We start from the raw sequence: 23,423 nt of genomic DNA, 5'->3' as shown, positions 1-23,423 counted from the left end.
TTGATGGATAGTAGCCTGTAATTGATTGAAACAATGGAATGCAATAATTTTACAAATCGTGTTTATTGTACAAAAACAAGCATAAGAAAGTAATTAAAAAAAAGTAATTATACTAATATGATAAATATGAAGCTATGGGAAACAGTCACATAAGACTAATTAATCCTAAAATTGACTAAAAAGGAGAATCACAAAAACACTCTAAATACATTTTACCTAAATTTTAATGACCAAAATAACAATAGAAGGTAATGTTTGCCAAATTAGATACATTTAGATTATAAAACATTAAAAATAAATTACTAAATACAACAAACATTTGTATTTTTCAGCTTTCTAAAGAGGCAAGAAGACTTAAACTTGATGTATTCGTAGTTATAAAATAGCTATGTAAGATTTATAATAATAGTTATAACAAATAAATTCAGGAAATAAATAACGTTTTTACTTGAAAAAAATTATTGATATTAACTTGATTTCTATGTTTCGTTCAATGAAACTTAACTAAATTTAATGTAAAAAATTGAATTTATTGTATTAGTCCATTATAATAAACCTATTCAGTCAACAATTGTACTGAACAATTTTTCCAATAAACTTCTGTAACGTTCAACACTCTTACACAACGCGATTCTTGCACATTTAAAATGAATAATAATAATATGTAATTAAAGAATAGCTAGAGCCTAAAATTTGAGCAGCAACTTATTATATCAATTCTGATATAAATTAAATAGACCAAGCAATATCTAATGACTTACATTAATCTTTGAAAATTAAAAAGAAGATTATTACTGTAGAAATGAAAATCATCAAAATGTCATGTTGAATGTATAAATTAAAAAGAACATGTATATACTTATCAAATTTCAATTGGCTACTTAAAATCCTATACAATCGTAACCATATTTCAAATATAAATGCTCAAGATGGCTTTCTTTAATTGTACTTTTCAACACTGAAAATCCTTGAAAAAAAGATAAATCATACGCTCAGAATATGAGTGATAACAACAGAGTGCGATTAATATAACTAGCAACCAATAGGAACTAGAAATTAAGAAAGCTTTCCGCTAGATTTTTCTTTCTCGAGCCTAGCTGCAACTGCTGCTACCAGGGCAGCCCCTCTGCCGCTACCATCTCCAGAAAGCTTAAGTTGAAACTGTAAATATAAAATGTTTTAGAATACGAAATTCCAGTTGACTGTCACCAGAAGTATAGCTACAGTATTTTTACTGCGGGGGTCGGGGGGGGACGGTACACATCTGGGTAGTCAAAGGGATTGGGATATCCTTCAGAGGGAAGGAATGATGGAACATCTTTGAAAAAGAAAAGCCTAAATATATTTTCAAGATGTCTTAAAACTTATTTTGGGATTTTTTTGTTATAATGAATACTAAAATCACAATGAAAAAAAGTAAAGGTGGCATGTCAAGTGAAAGTGAAGAAAAGTAACTATTTAACAAACCTACTATTTTGTTAAATTAAAATATTACACAATAGATAATAAACAATAAAAACAAATAAAAATAAGTACTGGCGCTTGACTTCTATTAAAATTGCCAGCAATGAGCTGCTGCAGACCACAGTATTATAGCGTAGAAAAACTTTCGGGTGGGCGAAGGCGAATGTCGTATACACTCAGCTTTTTCAGCAGGATTCGCCATTAATTCTGCAATACATAAACCCTCCCCCTTTCCCCAACCTCCGAATGGCCTCGGGTAAGCGTTTATCAAACAATTATAAGATCTTATGATTCCCAGACAGTTATAAGTGCTAAAGTCACCCTTTACTTTCCAAAAATTTGAATATTGTGCATTTTACTCCAAACGTTTATAAATAAAACAAAAAATGCGAAGACTTATTCACATAATTTCTGTTCATTTTAACTTTTAATGTTGCTCCTTGCTTTCAGCTAAAAAAAACTTGTTTTTTTATTTAATTTATGAACGTTTTTGAATTAATGCATTTGTGATTTCGGCTCACCGTACATGAACAATTAAAACTAAATTTGCATATTAATTTAATTTTTTTTTGCCTAAATGGCTTTCTCGAAATTTTGTTCTGACAGAACTTAAAAATTCTTTAAGAATGACCCCTTAATCACAAAGGCCGTTAACTAGAATAAATCGCTCTGATTAAAGCGCAAAAAAACTTTAGCGTAAAGAGCGAGGTAATGACTAGAGGGCTAGCCCAATCATATAAGTAATAATTTCTGTTCGTTTTATACTTTGATGTTGCTCCTTACTTTCAGTTGAAAAAATTGCTTTTTGTATTATTTAATTTCTGATCGTTTTTTAAATAATGCTGGGAAATCTGGCGCCCCCTTCAAAGCAATGTCCCTTCCCCATGAAAAGTTCCTCCATGAAAAGATCCTCCCACGCAACCCCCGACACCCCCCAACTACCAGAAAAAATCTCCCCTGAAAACTTCCATATACTTCCCAATAACCAATATTACATGTAAACATTGGGCAAAGTTCATAACTTGCAGACCTTCCCCCGGGGACTGTAGGGGATTAAGTCATCCTCAAAGACATAGTTACTGTATTTTTCGACCATGGTGAAAAAAAATACCTATCTCAAAATTTTGATCGGTTGACTGGGAAAAAATGAGCGTGGGAGGGGGTCTAGTTGCCCTCCATTTTTTTGGTCACTTAAAAAGGGCACTAGAACTTTTAATTTCCGTTCGAGCCCTATCGCAATACTCTAGGACCACTGGTTTGATACGATTACCCCTGGGAAAAAGAAAAAAAACAACAAATAAACACGCATCCGTGATCTTTCTTCTGACCAAAAATACAAATTCCACACTTTTGCTGATAGGAGCTTGAAACATCTACAGTAGGGGTTTGTGCTACGCTGAATCTGAAGGTTTGATTTTCATTAAGATTCTATCGACTTCTAGGGGCCTTTCCCTTCTTTTTTTCGAAAATAAGGCAAATATTTTAAGGCTCATAACTTTTGATAAGGCTCGTATTTGTTGATGAAATTTATATATTTCCAATCAGTATTAAAATTTGATTCTTTTGTCATGTATCTAGTGGTATCAAAATTCCGTTTTTAAAGTTTCGGTTTCTATTGAGCCGGGTCGCTCCTTACTTACAGTTCGTTACCACGAACTGTTTGATAGAATTTTCAAACAACCTAAACAGAAAATCCTAAACAGAAAATCCACAGAAAATCCTTGGTTAGAACGGATTTGGAGTCCAGGGGGGAGGTGGGGCAAAAATATTTTATATGTTGTCCTTGGCACTTTGAGGAGCTCAATTTTAAACTATGGGGAAAAGAATTAGGGCAGTGATGCACAGAAGCATCTGTAGAAAACAGTTTTGGAGTAATTTACATGAGTACCAACAGATCCAGGATTCTGGCGTCGTGGCAACAGTGACGCCATGTAGCTGACTATTTTTTTAATTCACTAAGAACTTTAATTTTAATTCACTAAGAAATCCAGTTGCAGGATTATAAAACCTGTTACTTACAAGTCGGAATGTTGCTGAGAAAATTGTCCACTTTAAATTCACTGTTGCCAGATTCCAGAAAAACGTTGAGAAAAATACCTCTCGAAAATCAACATTTGAACATTTATTAGGGTAAAATTGACGTGATCCAGGCACGAAAAACCTCACTATATAAAACACAACTGTTTTTCTATGAGCTCGTTTCAAAATTTCACAAATCTTGATATTGTACTGAAAAGTTTTTAAATATTTATATCATGTACTTACAGTCAATCCAGGCTTAATGAGTTTGTTTATCCTTTCCACCATTAGTTTGTGGAAATAAGGATGGTATGCATACACTGAACCATCCACTGCCACGACTACATATTCTTCATTAATTTTTTCTAGCAGTGCTGAAACTCCAGCTGCAGTCAAAAAGGCTGCCCTTCTTGATATAAGTTGACAAACATATCTAAACGAGAAAAAAGACTTTTGAATATCAAAGAGCACAAACAATAATAAGAGCATTTCTATTACTATTACAATAATAAGAGCATTAATAAACTATAATACAAACAATAATAAACAATAAACTATAATATAATACAATAATAATAAATAAAACTAAATAATATATAATAAATAATACTAAATAATAAACAATAATAAAAACTATAATATAATACAATAATAAACAATAATAAGAGCATTTAAAATCAAAATATTACTTCTTTGTAATCCAGAAAAAAAGCCATGATTGTTGTTTGGAATAGAAAGAAAAGAATATATTTACAAAATATACTTGAGACGAACAGTTTTAGAGGATATTGAGGTTGAAGATAATGAAGACTTAGAAAGGGAATTTCTTGAAAACATATAGCATAACTCAAAAATTAATTAAAAAGATTTGAACTAAATTCAGTCCTCTTCCCTCTTGATTCCCACTTCGAGTCATTAATAACTGTCCAACCAAATTGGCTTGATTTTCTAAGTTTTTTCTTTTATTTATTTCAAAATACTGACTTGGGTGGGTTTTTGCAAGTATTGTCACATTAAACCACGAAAACAAAATAACCAAAATTAATTAATTAAATAGAATAGTGCTTTTGATAATTTGAAATCTAGAAACTAACAATCAGCTGATTCCCAAAGACAGATGCAGACTCAAATAAAATCTGCAACAACCTAATCTCTTTGGTGTCAATTTACCAGATTTTACGGGGATTTAGAACTTCATAACTGTATATGGGTCTTTTTCATTAAGTTATATCGAAAAAACTGAGTTTTTCAACTAAAATTAAGGAGCGACATTAAAACTTAAGACGAACAGCAATTGTTATGTATATGAGGGGGCTTCCCCTCGTTAATACCTCGCTCTTTACACTAGAGTTTGAATTTTTGTTCCAATTACTTAAGAGGGACTCGTGAAATACAAGTGCCGTTTAATTAGAATTATAATCTTTTTCTAAAAGTTCAAGAAACGTTATTTTAAAGAGCAAGGTATTGAGGAGGGGTTAGCCCCGAAACCTCCAAAAAGTATACGCATACTTCCAAGTAGACAATACTTTGTAAACAATGGGCGAAGTTCATAGCTTGTACCCTTTTCCTCGGGGCTTTAGGGGGAGAGGGTAAAGTCATCCTCAAACGCATAGTTATTAAATCTTTTGACTATGCTAAACAAAATGGCAACCTCAAAATTTGGATCGGAAAACAGTGGGAAAAAATGGGTGGGGGAGGTGGGCTAGTAATCCTCCAATCTTTAATTTCCGTTAGAATGAGCAATTTCTCAATACTCTAGGGTTATTGGTTTGATGCGATCACCCCTAGGGAAAAGAAAAAAAAACACACATCCGTGATGTTACTTCTGGCAAAAATACAAAATTCCACTTTTTTTGCCGATGAGGGGTTAAAACTTATACGATATGGTTCTTGGATATGTTGAATCTGAGGGTGATTTTTATTAAGATTGATTAAATTTTAGGGGGTGTTTCCCTCCTTTTTAAAAGATCAGGCAAATTTTCTCAGGCACGTAGCCTTTGATAAGTAACACTAAACTTAATTAATATTGTATATTTGGAATCAGCATAATAAGCAAATTCTTTTGATATGTTTATTGATGTCAAATTCTTTTTTTAGAATTTCGATTACTATTGAGCCACATCACTCCTTACTTACAGTCCGTTATTTTTCCTGTCTGGATCCTCCAAGAAATTGACCTTGTTTTACAACACATTTAAAGATATTTGTATGATATACCCACTACCACACAAGAAGTGAAGTTAAGTTAATCCTAATAAAATATACCTAAGTATGATAAAAATATAATATTTTAGAAACAAATTTTGGCTATATATTTGCACATTAGGAGGGGGGTTTAAAGTACAGTTGATCTGTGTACAAAATATGTTAGCTATAATTATTCCATATATGATGAAGTAAGAACTGGTTTCTGACTTCAAATACTTTTCCCCCTGCCCCCTAATATGCAAATATATAGCCTAAACTATATATTTCCCGTTTATCCCTTTTCTCACGCTGAGGTGAAAGAAACTAGCGAAATAAACTATAAAATAAATTATAAAATATAATGCTTTAGGAACAAATTTGGGCTATTTATTTACTCATTAGGGGGGGAGGGGTAAAGTACAGTGGGTCTGTATACAAAATGTGTTAGCTACAATTATTCCATATATTATAAAGTCAGAACTGTTTTCTGACTTCAAATACATTACCCCCATCCCCCTAATGTGCAAGTATATAGCCTAAACTATATATTTCCCGTTTATCCTTTGACATCTCTTTGTCTTTTTTCACGCTGAGGTGAAAGAAACTAGCGAAATAAACTGGTTTACAGTGCGTCAATACATGAACAGCTTGAGCGGTAATGGATATATCATACAAGTACCCTTTCAAAATCTAATAAGTCAGATTTTAAATCTAAATTGGATTGTATGATTTAGTTTTATATCCATAAAATTAGCAACAAAATATTTGTCTTCAAAACTATCGTTCGGATTTTCTGAAAAAGTTAAGTTCCCTAAGCGTGTAACTTTCATTGAAATACATGTGCTGCTTGTATTATTGGCTAAACTAATTTTGGCAGTCCTTAGAGACACTGCCTTTGAAAAACATTTTAAGTAGTTCGAAGAAGGGAGGGAAATATCTTCTTCCAAATTTTTAGATTTGCAAAGATAGGGACTCTACTTAGATATAATTGTTAATTTTCAGGGAGGAAGAGGGGTAAATTAGATAATATTAAATACCCTAAAAATACATTTCGCGGACAAAGTTAAGTGTTGGCAATCAAAATCCTTAAATTTGTCCCGTCTACCTCAAAATCTTAGAAATCCTTATAGCCGCTGCCTTTAAAAACATTTTTAGACAGGACAAAAATGGAAGAGAAATTCCCGCTTGAAATTTTTAACTACACAGGTACTCCTCTCAGAAGTAATTGTTATTTGGGAGGGGGGTCATGTTTCATCCCTTCGTAAATAATTAATCATGTCAGATTAGCAGCAAAGAAAAGGAATAGTCAAAATAAATTTGCCAGACTGATTTAAGAAATATTAGCGATCAAATTGTCATAATTTGGCAACCCCTCTCTATCAAAATAAAATTTTTACAGTCATTACCACATATTGTAAATGTCTTACCTTATTTTTGCGCAGTCGTCCTGAGTTATAACCTTGACCCCAAGCTCCTTGAATATATATTCGCAGTTGGTGAAGTCTCCTTCTGGACTCTCTTCAATATTACTAATGTACTCAGTTTCAAATATGTATGGTTGTAATAAACAGTCATAAGAGGTTCCATTGAAAATTAAGCTATCTCTTGCCAGTGATACCAAAATGCGTCGTACAATGTCACCCAAATATTTGCCAGATATCATCTTCTCATATCTAAAAATATGACTAGTGATTATAAATTACAAAAAAAAAAACAATAGAAATATTAATTGTGTAGGTGAAATAATAAGAAAAAGTGGATTTGAAATGGAAGTCTATTATCTATACTTTTTAAATGAGTTTCATTTAGGTGGGGCAGAAAGGAAATAGACCCTCTTTTACAAATATACATAAGTATACAGCAGTATTTTTTTAGTCGAGACATGACCTTAGGTGCTAAGGAGGGGTGCTCGGATTTCTGACTTATTAAACTTGTTGATATAAAGTTCGACGATTTGAAACATTTAATGATATTTTTCGCATAATTGGCATATTTATGTTCATTTGAATCCCCCCTAAAAAAATAAATCTCACATACATGCCTGTCTAAAAATTCCAGGATTTAGTTTTAAAATATTTGCTAGAATACTCGGTAAATAAAAAGAAAAATATTTCTATGCCCTTGCGCGAATCTCTTGAACCAAATTAAAAAATTCCTTAAAAGGAAAAATCGTGATGACTTAGCCAAACCAAAATTGATTAAAGAATCTTAGGGCCTACACATATTTTTATGCGATTAGGATCTCGTTATACAGAACGAGAAATTTGTATTACAAAAAAATGTAAAACAGGAAGAAACTGCGACAAATTGATGACTAGCGTTGTTGTGTTTTTTGTGAAAAAAATACCAAACTTGTGAAAATAAAACAAAATCGGCCAAAAATTGACTACACTCACGATTGTCTTCCTCGATCTAAAGTGTTTGCATCAAGGGCTTTGTCAAAGTCTGTCCTAATAAAATCCAAACAGCCGTTATCTCCAAAGGCACCCCATTCAGTGTTAACTAAACATTGCTTAGGATCATCTGAGTCCCCATCCCAGAGTTCTATATTCTCTAGCTTCTCAACATAACAAGCGTTTGTACCGGTACCTAGAAATACATAAAAGTTGAATTATGGGGTAAGTTAAAAAAATTACAACGATAAAGATAATAAACAAATATAATTCTGTTCTGTTCGAATTAGCTTCAGAAGTTTTTCTTCTTTTTTTGAGCACTGAAAACGGCTCGGCTTGCTGATATTTCCTTGCCGAAATATCTACTTTTGTTATTATTGCTTCTTTTCTATTCATTGGCTGGCATTACCATAATTTTTCTTGGCAAGTTAATTTTATTGTTCATTTATAATTTTTCTTGTTTTTTATAATTTATTCTAATTTATTCATTGTCATAATTCATTTATAATTTATTCATTGTAATTTCTGTTCGCAAGAGGTTTTATTTTTTCAATTATTATTTTCATAATTTCCGTAGTTTTCATGTGACTAAAAACACTTGGCATCAATCATTTTAAGCGTACAAAAAGGGTTGACATGGGGTTTAAAGGGTTGTCATGTATGATAAACCCGGTATGGGGTTTATCATACGAGTAACCAAATTTATATATATTTATTTGTTTTTTATTACTGATAATTTGTTTAGTGACATTATGTTTCTGACATTTAGGGACATTATGCTTGATGTTTTGAGTTTGTCTCAGTTTTGGAAGGTGCGTTAAGATTTAATAGTATCTATCTTTTTTTTAACTTTCTTTTTTCGTTTCAATTGCAAGAGTTTGGACTACACACCAGAGATTTTTCAAAATGTTCTTGTTTATATTTATACAAGAAAGGCGAGTTGGAAATCAATTTAAGTATGTTAGTTTTGATTGTTTATTTTCTTTTCAATATTGTTAATACTATAATCTTTGCGTACAAAAAGGGTTGTCAAAACTAAACTAATTAATTTTTCTTGTCTATTTTTACTGCCCTACGAACTTTTAAATTTTGAAAAGTTAAAAGACTTTGATGAAATTTTGTATGTCAATCCATCCATCAAGAAGTTCTCAATATTAGGACGATCTACAAGAACAAAGACCTCTAGCCTACCAACTAACTATGAAAGACTGCAGTATAGATGTATTTACAATTTCTTGAGGAATATTAACATTTGTGAGTAGATCGAAAAAGTATTAGCAAGAGTTAGTAACCCTCCCTCATCTGTAGATGGAAAATCATGAAGAAGCCAAAATAACGCTAAAGTGGACTCCTGAAGGCTTAGAGTTTTAAAAAGAAAATTTCAGACAGAAATAGACCTAAGATTGATCCCAGGAGCAAGATTTTTTTTGTCGTCATTTGTGCTTAAAAGCTATGCATCTCTCAAAATAAATAAATCAAACTTACCAACTATAAGCCCTATCTTGCAAGCAGGCTGTTTATAAGCTGAAGCCATCAAGGTTCCTGTAGTATCATTTAAAACTGCCAAAACTTCAATATTAATGTCCTAAAGTGAAAGAAAGAGGTCAAAGGAGAGAGTAACTTTGTGGCATAAAACGCAGTGGTCATATTTTATGTGACTATTGTTTAAACGAAATCAACATTTTTATTTCGGGGGTTTTCCATTTCCATTTGTTTTAACATTTCATTTGTTTTTTGTTTTTTTGGTTCACAATTATAAGTCACAATAAAACTAACAGTACAAGATGAAGGAAAGGACAAGCTAAAAGGCTACTGTGTATAATAAAACAAATGTACCAGGTATATGACGAGCAGAATCGTGTTTTTATTAAAAACTTTCACGTTTTATATCCATTTTTTTTTCCTCCCAGTTTCTTCCAAGTTAAAGGCCGACAGGTCCAAAAAATGTTTAATAGCTGATGTGAAGCCCTTAGTAGCTAGGGTGTATCCAAGATTTTTGTTCGGAGGGGGAAAGTGATTCCTTATATTTTTTTTACAAATAAAACTTTACAAAACACAACAAAATTTGTTTATATACATTCTATTACTTTTTTATGGGTCAGGCAAAATTTCAATGGAGAGGGGAGTTCAAACCTGGTAACACTCACTGGAGACGACCTTGTTTATCATAGCTTCTAATCAATGCTACTTCCATTTAATTTTTCCTATTTTACAATACAGTCCTAAAATGCTCTAAAATAGGTAGTAAATAAAAAATATAGCATGCAATGCACAAAATATTTAGCCATTTGCCAAGGGCTTGGAGAGCTTCTTTCGAACAGTTTCTGGTAACAAACTGTAAGTAAGGAGCGACCTGGCTCAATAGTAACCAAAACTCTAAAAAACGGAATTTTGATACCAATAGATACATCAAAAGAATCGTATTTTTATGCTGATTTCAAATATATAAATTTCGTCAAGTTTATTCTTATTGATCAAATGTTACGCGCCTGAGAAAATTTGCACCTATTTTTGAAAAAACTCCCTAAAAGTCATAGTCATAGATGAAAACCCTCTAAAAGTCATAGATCCTTAATGAAAATCACGCCGTCAGATTCAGCGTATCATAGAACCCTACAGTAGACCTCCTATCTGCAAAAATGCTCCAATTCAAGCTCCTATCTGCAAAAATGTGGACTTTTGTATTTTTTGGCAGAATAAAGATCACGGATTCGTGTTTATTTGTTTTTTTTTTCCAGGGGGCATCGTACCGAGCCGGTAGTCCTAGAAAATCGCAAGAGGCCTCATTTGAATGGAAAATAAAATTTCTAGTGCCCTTTTTAATTGACTAAATAAAATGGAGGACAACTAGGCCCCCTCCCACGCTCATTTTTTTCAAAAAGTCACCGATAAAAATTTTTAGAGAGCCATTTTGTTCAGAAAAATCGGAAAATATAATAACTATGTCTTTGAGGAGTAATGCTCCCCCACAGTCCCCAGGAGAAGGGCAGCAAGATATGAACTTAGCCAAATGTTTGCATATAGTATTGGTTATTGGGTCTAGACCATGCTTTCTATAAAAGCCTTATATGTCCTCAGGGCATAACCTACAACCCTTACCCTGAGGACTTGGGGTTTTGTTATCCTCAGAGACAAAATTTCCAGACTGTTCCGATACGCTGAACAAAATGGCTATCTCATAATTTGGCTTGGACGTTTTTGGAGAAATTACGGGGGGGGGGGGGGTATTTGCCCTTTTATCACTTTCTACTAATAAAAAAGGAACTTCTAAATTTCAAATCAAATGAGCCCTTTCTGAAGCTTCTATGGCAAAACTTTCTATAAAAACCTTATATGCCCCAAGGTCATAACTTACGACCCTTGTCCTGAGGGCTATGGGGGGAGGATTTCCATTCTCAAAGACATAATTTAGAACCTTAAAACTACGTTGAAAAAAATGTTGACCGGAAATCTTTGGGAAAATGAGGGGCGTGGGGAGGGAGGGGGGATTCCCCCACCAAATAATTTCGACTATTAAAAAGAGAAATAGCCCTTTCAATTCCCAATCGAATGAGGCCTTTTTACCCTGAGGGCTGTGGGGGGTTGTCATCCTCAAAGACCTATTTTCCAGAACTTTCAACTACGTTGAACAGAATGGCTATCTCAAAACTTTGATTAGATGTGTTTGGAGAAATGCTGGGCGTGAGAGGGGCACTTTCAACTATTAAAAACGGCACTAGCCCTTTGAATTTCAAATCGAATGAGCCCTTTTTGAAGTTTATACAACAGCACTTTCTATAAAAATAACCTTATATTCCCCCAGGGCATAACTTACAACCCTTGCCTTGTAAATGTGGGGGGAGGGGGCTGTCATCCTCAAAGACATAATTTTAAAAACTTTCAACTACGTTGAAAAAAATGGCCATCTCAAAATTTTGATTTTATGTGTTTGGGGGAATGGTGAGCGTGAGGGGGGGGGGCTAGTTGCCCTCCCATTGTTTTTAATTTTGAAAGGGGCACTAGCCATTTCAATTTCCAAGCGAATGAGCCCTTTTTGAAGTTTCTACGACAACGCTTTCTATAAGAAGCTTATTATACCCTCAGGGCATAACTTACAACCCTTGCCCTAAGGGCTGTGGGGGGGGGGGGGTTGTCATACTCAAAGACCTAATTTCCAAAACTTTCAATGTTGAACAAACTGGCTATTTAAAAATTTTGATTGGATGTGTTTGGGGAAAAGGTGGGCGGCAGAGGAAGGTTATTTGCCCTCCCATCACTTTCGACTGTAAACAAGGGCACTAGCAATTTCAATTTCCAATCGAATGAGCCCTTTTCAAAGTTTCTACGACAAAGCTTTCAATAAAAAACTTGATATGCCCCCAGGGCATAACTTATACCCCGGGCCCTGTAGACTGTGGGGGGGGGGAGTGTCCTGCTCAAAGATATAATTTCCAGAACTTTCATCTGCATTGAACAAAATGACTATCTCAAAATTCTGATTGGATGTGTTTGGGGAAATGGTGGGCATGGAAGGGATGTTAGTTGCTTTCCAATCACTTTCGACTATTAAAAATGGAACTAGGCATTTCAATTTCTAATCAAATGAGCCCCTTTTGAAGTTTCTACGATAACGCTTTCTATAAAAAAAAAACCTCATATGCCCCCAGGGCTGTGGGGTGGTTGTCATCCTCAAAGACCTAATTTCCAGAACTTTCAACTACGTTGAACAAAATAGCAATCTCAAAATTTTGATTGGATGTGTTCGGAGAAAAGGTGGGCGTGAGAAGGGGGTTAGTTGCCCTCCAATCACTTTCGACTATTAAAAATGGCACTAGCCCTTTGAACTTCCAATCGAATGAGCTCTTTTTGAAGTTTCTATTACAAAGCTTTCTATTAAAACCTTATATGCCCCTAGGGCACAACTTACAACCCTTGCCCTGAGGGCTGTGGGGGAGTTTCCTCCTCAAAAACAAAATTTCCATCTGGAAATCAACTGTGTTGAACAAAATGCATATCTCAAAACTTTGATTCGATGTGTTTGGGGAAGGATTGTTAGTTGTGTTCCAATAACTTTCGACTTTTAAAAAGGACACAAGCCACTCAAATTCCAATCGAATGATTCCTTTTCGAAGTTTTTACAACAAATCCTTCGATACGAAGTGCCCTGGTAAAAAAAAGTTAAAAATAATAAATTGTTCTCCAAATAATAGTCTTTTAGTATAATATTTTAAAAACTATTTTGTTTTTGATTGCACAATGCACTAGATGTAGCAATTTCCTTTAAAATGAGCCATTAAACAAGACTCTACGCTGTTCCAGTGCTAAGCTAGCTGCGGAAAAAAGAAAAACCAAAATATAATAATGAAGTAGTACTCGTTGATTATTCGGTACACCCTTGAGAAATGAAGCTGTGCTTTTTACAGTGGCTACTGTAGAATAGTCAACAGTATTTGATGGTAGAATGGTAAGTATAGCTTGAACATGAAAATGCAGTTTTTTTTGTAAAAAAAAAAAGGTGCTAGTTGCCCTCTAATTTTTTTGGTCACTTACAAAGGGCACTAGAACATTTAATTTTCGTTTCATTGAGCCCTCTCACGACATTCTAGGACAAATGGGTTGATACGATCATCCCTTGGGAAAAGAAAAAAAAATAAACGCGGATCCGCGATCCTTCTTCTGGCAAAAAATATAAAATTTCACATTTTTGAAACTAGGAGCTTGAAACCTCTATAGTAAGGTTATTTGATAGGCTGAATCTGATGGTGTGATTTTCATCGGGATTTAATTAATTTTAGGGGGTTTTCCTCTTTTTTTTCAAAATAAGGCAACTTTTCTGAGGCTCCTAACTTGTGATTGGTAAAACTAAACATGATGAAATTTACATATTTAAAAGCAACATAAAAATCCAATGCTTTTAATGTATCTATTAGTATCAAAACTCCGTTTTTTAGACTTTTGGTTACTATTGAGCCGGGTCGCCTCTCACTTACAGTTCGTTACCACGAACTGCTTGATTGGGATGGAGGAGTGTACGCAGTCTTGTTGGCCTTGAGTGGCTTGGTGCTGCAGTGAGTTGTAAGTAGTAGTAATAGTATACGGGGGCAAAAGCGATGCGGAGGTTTCAGGTAGTTTATTGCGGTAGTGAGTTTTTTTTAACAGTAGTTGCTATTGGGTTCCACGTATAAAAGCACTATTAAATCATATTTTTATAATATGTACTTTCAAGTCTCTGCTTAATTGCAGCCGTTTAGTGAAAAATTGGGCAAATAGTTAAAATGTGTAAAAACAAACAAACTTAAGAGAAACGGAGGATGGAAATTAAACAGAAAAAGAGATGAAAACGGAAATCAAATAGAGTCTTACCCGTCTTCTGTGAATTGCTTTTTGAAGTAAATCAACAGCATCCTCGTCTTCCACCCCAGAGCAGGTGAATCCTTTTGTCCACTGGACTAATCTGGCTTTTGTCAGGCCTTCTTGTCGGCATGGAAAGCTGAAGGTGAAACCAAGCGGAAGAACTTCGTTGTCAATCTTAAATTCATGAACGAATAGGGAAAGGCATTCCGCAATATGATCAAAAAGCTGTAAAAAATAAAACATTTTTATCATCAGATAACGAGTTCAAATAATTGATAAATAACAAGATATGCATTCCTCAAACTGCTATACTCCGTAAACAAAAAGCAAAGAAAAGTACCAAAGAATTAATATTATCTGTTTATATTCTATTTTTTGTGTTTTATATTTTCTGGCTTATATTTTAATGAGGCAAAAGAAAACTAAAGATAACAGAACTGTTTATTGCTGTATTTCCCGAACTATTGGTCGTGAATCACCGGTGAATCACCAATGAGCCACCAGTGATCCATTAGTGAATATTGAGCGTGCTCAGACCCTAACGGGCCTCTGTAACAGGCCTCTGTATAATACATGAATAAAAAAAGGAAGTGACAACGTTGTATGGTTCATTTAGCCATTTATAAATAATAAGAATTTAAATATATTTAAGTTACGAAAAACATAGTCGCATAATAATGTAATAAAACAAAGAATAATAAAAAAAAACTTTATATTATCACATGCGGGTGGCACGGTGATTGAAAATTGAAACACATGTCGTGAACCCGAAACACCCCGAGTGAGTCGGATTTCTGTTGTATGGTAATATCCTTAATTGGTTTGTTTGCACTAATTTTATTGATATATGCTAGAAATACTGTGAAACAGTAGTTCTTGTTTGTTTCCAGTTTCAACTTCGCTCTTTACTTCCCAAGAAAAACTTCATTTTTTAAAATTAATCATTGACTGTCGTTTGACTGTTAGGATGGGAAGTTCTACTTTTAATCTTTTATCTAAACAAGGGATTTGACATCAGATTTTTGTTCAAGTAGTTTTGATTTTTTAAGGAGATGTCACCCTTATTTTAGTATTACTTAGTGAATTTGCTTTATATAAAACCAGAAAAATTAAATTTTTTCGATGTGTTTTATATTAACTTTTGTTTAATATTTATTAAACAATAAATTCTGATTACGTTAAATCTAAGTTTTCACTCACTCCGATGGGCTGATTAAAAACAAAATCCTTAACAAATAATAAAACAATAAACAGAACTTACGGCTGTTCCCGTTGCCGTCTTGATCCAATCTCCCAGTGGAAAAATTCTTGACACAAACTCTTTTTCTGGTGTCGCTTCACCTAGTTGGATCAACAGCACCCTAAAGTTTGACCCGCCTAAATCAAGGGCCAGTAATCTTCCTTTTTCTGAAATTAAAAAAAGATTTAGGCGAACTAAAAATGAACGACTGCAAGAACGAGTGATTTTTATTCTAAAACTAGTGATTTTTTCCTAAATCTAGTGATTTTCCACGATAAAGAGCATATATTCATGATTCAATTGAATAAATCATACAAGAAGCTAATAAAAAAATCGCAAAATAGTGACTAACTGCAATTCCCAATATGTTCCAAATTAGCTTTTATGCAAATATACAGCCTTTGAAACTTCCGATTTCCCACCATATTACTATATCAGATATAGACCCCATAGCGTAATCATCAAGATAAGAAGGCAAACCTATTTAATCACAAAATTGCAAATATGTTCTATGCTTCCTATTTCACAACATTTGCCCAGGTCGAATTTTTGTCTTCATATTTATGGTGTTTTTTTTATCAGTAACCCATATATTCATATTTATCAGTTCTAAATTAGGCTGAAAGGCTGAAATTCTAGGGGTAATTTTTTCGGTTGAGAAAAAATTAAAACGTCAATCTAAAGTTATTTTTCCACATCTTGGGAAGCAGGCGGAATAAACTTCTGTAATTTATGTTTATGAAAGACACTTCTGTATTTTCAGTGCGTAAATATATTTTGGCTCTAGACAGTTTTTTTCCAGGTTCTACCTCCCTCTTAACTCTGCTTATAAGGCTGAAAAGAATGTGCCTATCTGTATATATCTTCTTCTAGTATGTAGCAAAGGTAGATAAACCATTGCAAAATGTTAAATAAAAAATGTATTTAAATATTTTTCGCCATCTTATACAGGCGCACCTTCCTGTAAGTGCACCTGTATAGAACATGGTAAAGAAACAAAAAAATTATAAACTAAAATGGTAAAGAATATTATATCTCTAGTGATTTTTAGTAATTTTTGGTCAATAATCTAGTGGTTTATGTGCTGAATTAGTGATATATTTTTTTCAAGAATCTAGTGATTTTTAATTTCACCGGTATGGCAACCCTGAGTGAAACCCTAAGTGGCTCTTTACTTAACTACTTTAATGTATTTTAAATTTGTTGGAAAAATAAACTGTGAAAAAAGTAACTGGAAAACCAGAGAAGGTCTGATGCGAAGTCAAGTAGATCTAGTGAGCTGGCGGTCTTAGCTTTAATAATATTATACAGGTTTGCGGTTTAAGACTTCAGATACTTTTAGTAAAAACTATGCGGGGTTTTCCCATGTGCATTAAAATATGCAGATGAAACTGCATAAAAATAGAGGAGACAGAATGTGCCAAATGTGCCAAAACATTCAAAAGGTTTTTCTAACATAAGAACACTTTTCGGCCATTATCTCCAAAAGAATTTAGGACGCAAAATTTACTTCTTATGGGAAACTGAAAGTCTCTAGCCTGAACATCTTTTGGCTCCCCTCCCCTTCCACTTTAAAGAAGGTCAAGCCTGTGTGTATTTACTTTAGTATATGCACGTTCTGTAGAATCGTAACGGCTCAAAGTTAAAATGGTTCCTTTAACATTTAAGTATTAATTATTTTCCATACGGTACAAGTAAAGCTTCCATGGGTCCAAATCTTATTTTAGGCTGTTGGTAACACCGACAAAATTGTAGTCGTACCCTAAGAACTTTATAATGTTGAAATAACTAAAAGAAAAAACTTAAAAGTTGGGGTTTACAGGCATAAACAGAATTAAGATGGGTCCGCGGCAAAATCTCTTGGCAAATTAAACTTTAGGGAAGTCAAAAATGACCGACTCTTTAATCTTTTGAACAAATATTAATATTTGTATGTGTGCCACCAATATGCTAGTCTTAAATAATCTGGAAGTGAATGGCTATTAACGAGCCAACGAAAAGATAATTTGGTAAAAAAAAGAAGTGAACCCGTTCAAGTATTCACTAATTTGACTCACCCTCGCCATTTGGCAAATTTCTAACGTAGGTGGGGTAGCACTTTATGTCAGCTGATCCGTTTATCTTTCTTCTGAGTCCCTTTTCAATTTCCTTACGCATTGTTGTAGAGACCTTTTCGACTTGTTCATCAGAAAGAATTAACTTTGAACATCTTTCCTCCAACTGAAAATTAATATGTAAAACAATAAAGGGACGCTGATTGGTATTAATTAAAAAAAAAGTTAGACTGATAGAAATATAGAGCGAAGTTGAAACTTCAAACGAACAGAAATTATTGCTTCACAGCCTATCATAGGCAGTGCAGTAGCGCTGCCTAAGTAAAGAACGATGTCGGCACAATGTATTTCTTCGTTTTTTTAGATCTTCGAAAGGGACTCATTCGATTGGAAATTGAAAGTTCTAGTGTCCTTTTTAAGAGTCAAGAGTGATTGGAGGGCAACCCCTTCAATCACATCCAAATTTCAAGATAGCTATTTTTTTCAGTGTAGTGAAAAGGTCCAGTAATTATTGCTTTGAGGATGACAACACCCCTCCCACAGCCCTCAGAGCAAGGACTGTAAGTTATAATGTTTGGCCATTATTAGCATGAGAGGCTTATATGGAAGGAATTTATATGGATCCAATTTAGCCTACTAACGCACTTTTTAAGAGTCAAAAGTGGTTGGAGGGGAACTAGCCTTTCCACGTCATGTTTTCCCCAAGTGCATCCGACAGAAATTTCAAGATAGCCGTTTTGTTTAAAATAGTCGAAAGAACATTTAACAATGCCTTCGGGGTTGAAATAACTCTTTAAAACAACTGCCCTGAAGGCGTATGAGGGTCTTATGGAAGATGTGGTCGTATATACTTTAGAGGAGGATTATTTATTTGGACATTGAAAGTTTTAGTTCCCTATTAAGAATCTAGTTCACCGTTTGACCCTATTAAGAGTCAAAAGAGATGGAGGGCAGCCAACCCCCCCCCCCCCTCTAAAGGTGGTGGGAACAAACAAATCTGATTGAAATTGTGAAATAGCTTTTTTGATGAAAATGTTGTCCATAAAACATATAATAATGCCTCCAGCTTTGGCAAAAACCCAAAGAGCCCACGGGCAAGGGTTGTGAGTTATGCCCCAGAGGCCAATAAGGCTCTTGCGGAATAGGTGATCATGATGTCCCTTTCTGAGATAACCATTTTGTTTAGCATAGTTGAACGGTCCAGTAACCATGTCCCTAGGGATATTGAGCATGTCAAGCCCCCAAAGTTGCTATAAAAGTAAATCAAAAGGCACCGTCAGTATGCTGGTTGCCAATTAAACATCTCAGCAATATCCTAAAAATGACTTAGCTTATTTAGTTGAAACTTTATACTATTCCTTATAATTTTCTACTACTATTACTACTTCTGTTTGAACAATTTAACTAAATCAAAAGAGTGTAAGTTTATCCAGGTTGTCAAAGAGCATTGATAGAATTTCTTTGGAACGATATTAAGTTTCATTTTTCAGCTCAACTAGTGGGTGGCCGGTGTTTAAGCCCTCCCTCCCCCCACAGAATCAAAAGGACTTGAATTATCAATCTTTGATCTAATGAGCGTCCTTCTAACTTTTTTGCAACCATGAGGTGGAAGTGTGGATGAGGAAGGGGCAATCCCCCTCTTATTCAGAAGAAATTCTGCTGATTTTGGAACTTAATGTTACTCTTTACTTTCATAATAACAGCGTAGACCAGAAATATTCCCTGAAATCATAAGGAGTAGATATCAATTTCAAATTTTTCATGCGTTTTTTCAAAGTTTCTTTCGTACCCCCCCCCCCAACAAAAAAATGGTTACGGTTTTTGGGACCACACATCAATTTATACCTCCACCCTCCCCTTGCCTCTTCCTTAGAACAAATTCAATATTTATGTAATGTCTCAATGAGAGCTGGAATTTTTTAGCATTAAAATGCACCCTTTGAGGTATCTCTCTCCCTCCCAAACTACAAAATAATCAGAGAAGCCCATTGTAGAAGTTTAATGTCTTTTTAAGGTTTTTAATGTTTCCTGGGGGGGGGAGTATGTTCCATGAGGGGAATTTCCCTTCGGGAAGGGGGTAGTTTCCGTGGGAGGGGGATATTTACTACGAGGAGAATTTTCCATTGGGAAGGGGGTAACTTCCGTGGGAGGGAGGATTTGGGGGGGGGTGTTTACCACGAGGAGATTTTTTCCGAGAGGGTCTTTTCCCGGGGGTGGTTAAACGTCTAGAACCCAATTAGAGGAGGTATAAAACTAAACTAAACAACACTATTAAATGAAAAGGATGTATGTCAATATTTTCAAAAGGGCGTATGGCAGGGCTGTTCCCAGGGGGACGGGGGGTATAGGGTGTTTGAATCCCCCCCCCCCAAAAAAAAAAGGTCGTCCGGCTCGTAAAAGCGTAACAAAAATGGATATATATACATTTTGTATGTGCTTTTAGGTTATTAGGGCTATATATTTGCACATTAAGGGGGGGGGGCTATATTAAAAAAGTAACCTAACCGAACCTATTTTAACCTATCCAAACCTATTTAAACTAATGAAAAAAAAATTATGAAAATAGAATATCTGATGAAATCAAAGAAAACGTAATTACTTTTCAAAGAAAAGTAATGAACCCCTAAAACAAAAATGAGTAGAAATAATATCAAATGATTTATCAAGACTTAAACTATCACAGATTACCATCAATACATAAATGAAACCCAAAACGAACAGAAATTACAATTACTAACCTAGTCATTTCTGTGCTATAGAGGAAAATTACTTGTCCTTCTACATCCAGCAATTTCAACAAATGCATAGATCAAATATGGAAAGGTGCATTTATGAAGATGCTATTAAAGAACTAACGAAAGCAAAATAGTAAATGCTCAGAGCATGAGCATATTCGCTTTTTAATACTTGTCTGGATAAAAAGCATCATTTTCTTCTTTGAAAGAAGAAGTTTTTAAAGAGTTTTTTCTTGAACAGAAATTCAGTTTACCATTAGGGACTCTGTTCAGTTCAATGATCACTACTGTCACACTTATCCCCCAGTCCATCTAAATCGTGGACACAGCCTCTGGGGACATTATTTCCTATGGGGCCGGGGGCCGCTGCTCCCTTGAGACCCCATTTCCCCCCCCCAGCTGAAACTAAGTTTCTACAAATAAATTTATCAAAACGAAAATAAACCTGCATAATTCAAGCATTCTGATAAACAGGTAAGTTTTCTTTAGTATATTTTAGTCTTTATGGTAATATATGGATGATTTTTCAGTTTTCAGTATTATTTTCACTTGGTTTAGGAAAATTGGCTCCAACTCCCCCTCCCCAGGATTTTGACGAATTTACACAAGTGATAGCCTCAGGTTTTATTCATCTGTTTTATTTATTCTGTTTCTTTTTAATGACTATTAACAAGGTCTTGGTTAGGGGGGGGGATCCCAAAATATTTGTCTGAATCGTTAGGTTTAGGACCTCCCACTCGAAAATATTTGTCCGAATCGTAAAATCGTAGCAAGAATGCATACAAACAAATTTTTTGTATACAAACAATCTAATGATATAAATATCTGGTCTTTTTGGCGGAAGTTACATCTGTACATTTTTTTCAAAATTACCGATTTGAGAAGGATTGTAATCCATACAGAAGAGTAGAGCTATCACATCTAAATAATGTGGAATATCTTACCTGATCCCAGCTTGACAAAATAAGGGTATTAGTCTTTATCTTTTTTATGAAAAAATATATACAAAGGCAGCTTAACGATGTGAATACAGCTGACAATGGCGGCATATAGTAGCTGTTTGAGTCCATTTTTGTTTATAGTCAAGAATAGATGTTCAGCGAATAAATAATCAAGTTCAACTAAGGAGAATATTTTTCTGAGGAACAGTTTATATGTCAATTAAAACAGTGATAAATATTCAATCGGATGTTAACCTGGTGTTTCCTTTAGTATTAGCATTTTGTGTGGGTCAATTTAACACATAAAAATTATGAATGATAATTTGCAAGGAAATGAACTGATCAAAAAAGTGATACTAGCATTAATGAAGACTTGATAATGTTTTGATAATTCGAGTAAAATAGAACTTTTTTATGGAGTTTTATTTTCCCAAGAAGTAGTCATAGAACAGTTTGAACTTTTACGTGGAACCAAAGTAGCTCTTTTTCAGGGTTGTTATGCATTTTAAAACTTCAAGTTTCGAATGGTCTGCAAAATTAGGCCTACTCTGGAAAAATCTAGGTTTGAAAGAGTTCACCTAGAAAAATTGAGCAATCACAGTTGGTTTTGAATCCTATGCTGTGGGCCACAGCATAGGATTCAAAACCAACTGTGATTGCTCAATTTTTGCTGTGGGCCACAGCATAGGATTCAAAACCAACTGTGATTGCTCAATTTTTTTAGGTGAACTCTTTCAAACCTAGATTTTTACCAGAGTAGGCCTAGTTTTGCAGACCATTCGAAACTTGAAGTTTTAAAATGCTGAAAATCTTCAGGGGTCTTTCCCCCTTTTTTCGAAAATTAGCCAAATTTTCTAAGGCGCGTAACTTTTAATGGGTAGGACTATACTTGATGAAACTTATATATTTGAAATCGGAATTAAAATCTGATTCTTTTGATGAATCTATTGATATCAAAATCCCGTTTTCTAGAGTTTCGGTTACCATACTGAAAATCTATCCATTCTATTGAGGATATTCTATTGTAGGGTTTTTCTCGGATATAGAAATGTACTAAATTTAAATACTGTTAGCATATGTCAGTGATTTCGCTTCACGAAGTATTATCATATAGTATCATATATCGAAGTATTATCTTGTATTATCTACAAGAAGATACCCAGGATAGCAACATACACCTACACGAGACATTAGGTCTAAATAACAGTGAAGAAACATCATTCCCTCTGAACCAGGAAGATTACGTGTTATGCGACCCAATCACCCCGGAAGAAATTGAAGAGTCACTTAACAAAATACAAGGTGATTCAGCTCCCAGGCCCAATGGAAGTCCTGTGAAGATCTTCAAAACCTTTCGGACTGTTCTTTTACTTTTTTGGCTTCATTATTTAACCTAATAATTTCAAAGAGGAAGTGGTCAATGACCTGGAAAACCTCGCTTATTCTCCCACTTTATAAGAATGGTAATCCCACTACACATAACAACTATAGACCAATAAGCCTCCTAAACAGTGCTGGATAAGTTCTAGAAAGAAATTATAGATAAAAGGCTGGGAATGTGGATAGAAGAGAAAAAAATCATGCAAGAAGAACAAGTGGGTTCAGACCAGGTTATTCCACAGCTGATAGAGTTTTTGTTATTAATGCTCTTGTAAAAAAGCACTGCAAAGGTAAAGGAAAATTATATGTGGCCCTAATCGATTTGAAATCAGCATTTGATAGTGTAGATCGTGTTTTATTGTTGAATGTTTTATTAAATCTAGGCCTAAAAACCCCTTTATTTTACAAAGTCTATCATCTATGTATTCATTGACTAAAAGTTTTGTGAAAGTAGTTAGGAAGGGAATATCTCTGCCATTTTTCTCGGAAAAGGGTGTGCGCCAAGGAAGTACACTTTCGCCAAAATTATTTGCTATGTTTATTAATAATATTGTTCCTTATTTCCGACAAAGATGGGCACCTACTCTCCGACTGGGAAATCTGAATATGTCAATGCTACTATTTGCAGACGACATTATATTACTGATAAAGACAAATAATGATTTACAAACTCTATT

The 23,423-nt window shown here is 34.3% G+C and overlaps 1 protein-coding gene across 1 annotated transcript; it reads right to left on the bottom strand.

The window, feature by feature from the left end:
* Nucleotides 1–639: 639 nt before the first annotated feature.
* On the bottom strand, nt 640–21,624 carry LOC148953414 (hexokinase-2-like). The gene is made up of 9 exons (XM_089087658.1): nt 21,370–21,624; nt 17,694–17,856; nt 15,658–15,803; nt 14,406–14,621; nt 9,549–9,648; nt 8,067–8,259; nt 7,098–7,343; nt 3,730–3,916; nt 640–1,161 (listed from the first exon to the last, which is right to left on the bottom strand). The coding sequence occupies exons 1-9, from the start codon at nt 21,493–21,495 to the stop codon at nt 1,057–1,059; spliced, it is 1,482 nt and encodes a 493-aa protein (XP_088943784.1). The 5' UTR covers nt 21,496–21,624; the 3' UTR covers nt 640–1,056.
* Between the last annotated feature and the right edge of the window lie 1,799 nt (nt 21,625–23,423).

The sequence above is a fragment of the Artemia sp. Qi Xiang Cuo genome, chromosome 4, assembly GCF_049724085.1.
Source record: "Artemia sp. Qi Xiang Cuo chromosome 4, ASM4972408v1, whole genome shotgun sequence".
NCBI lineage: Eukaryota > Metazoa > Arthropoda > Branchiopoda > Anostraca > Artemiidae > Artemia > Artemia sp. Qi Xiang Cuo.
The sequence above is the reverse complement of the archived record's forward strand: the minus strand, read 5'-3'. Positions and strand labels throughout refer to the sequence as shown.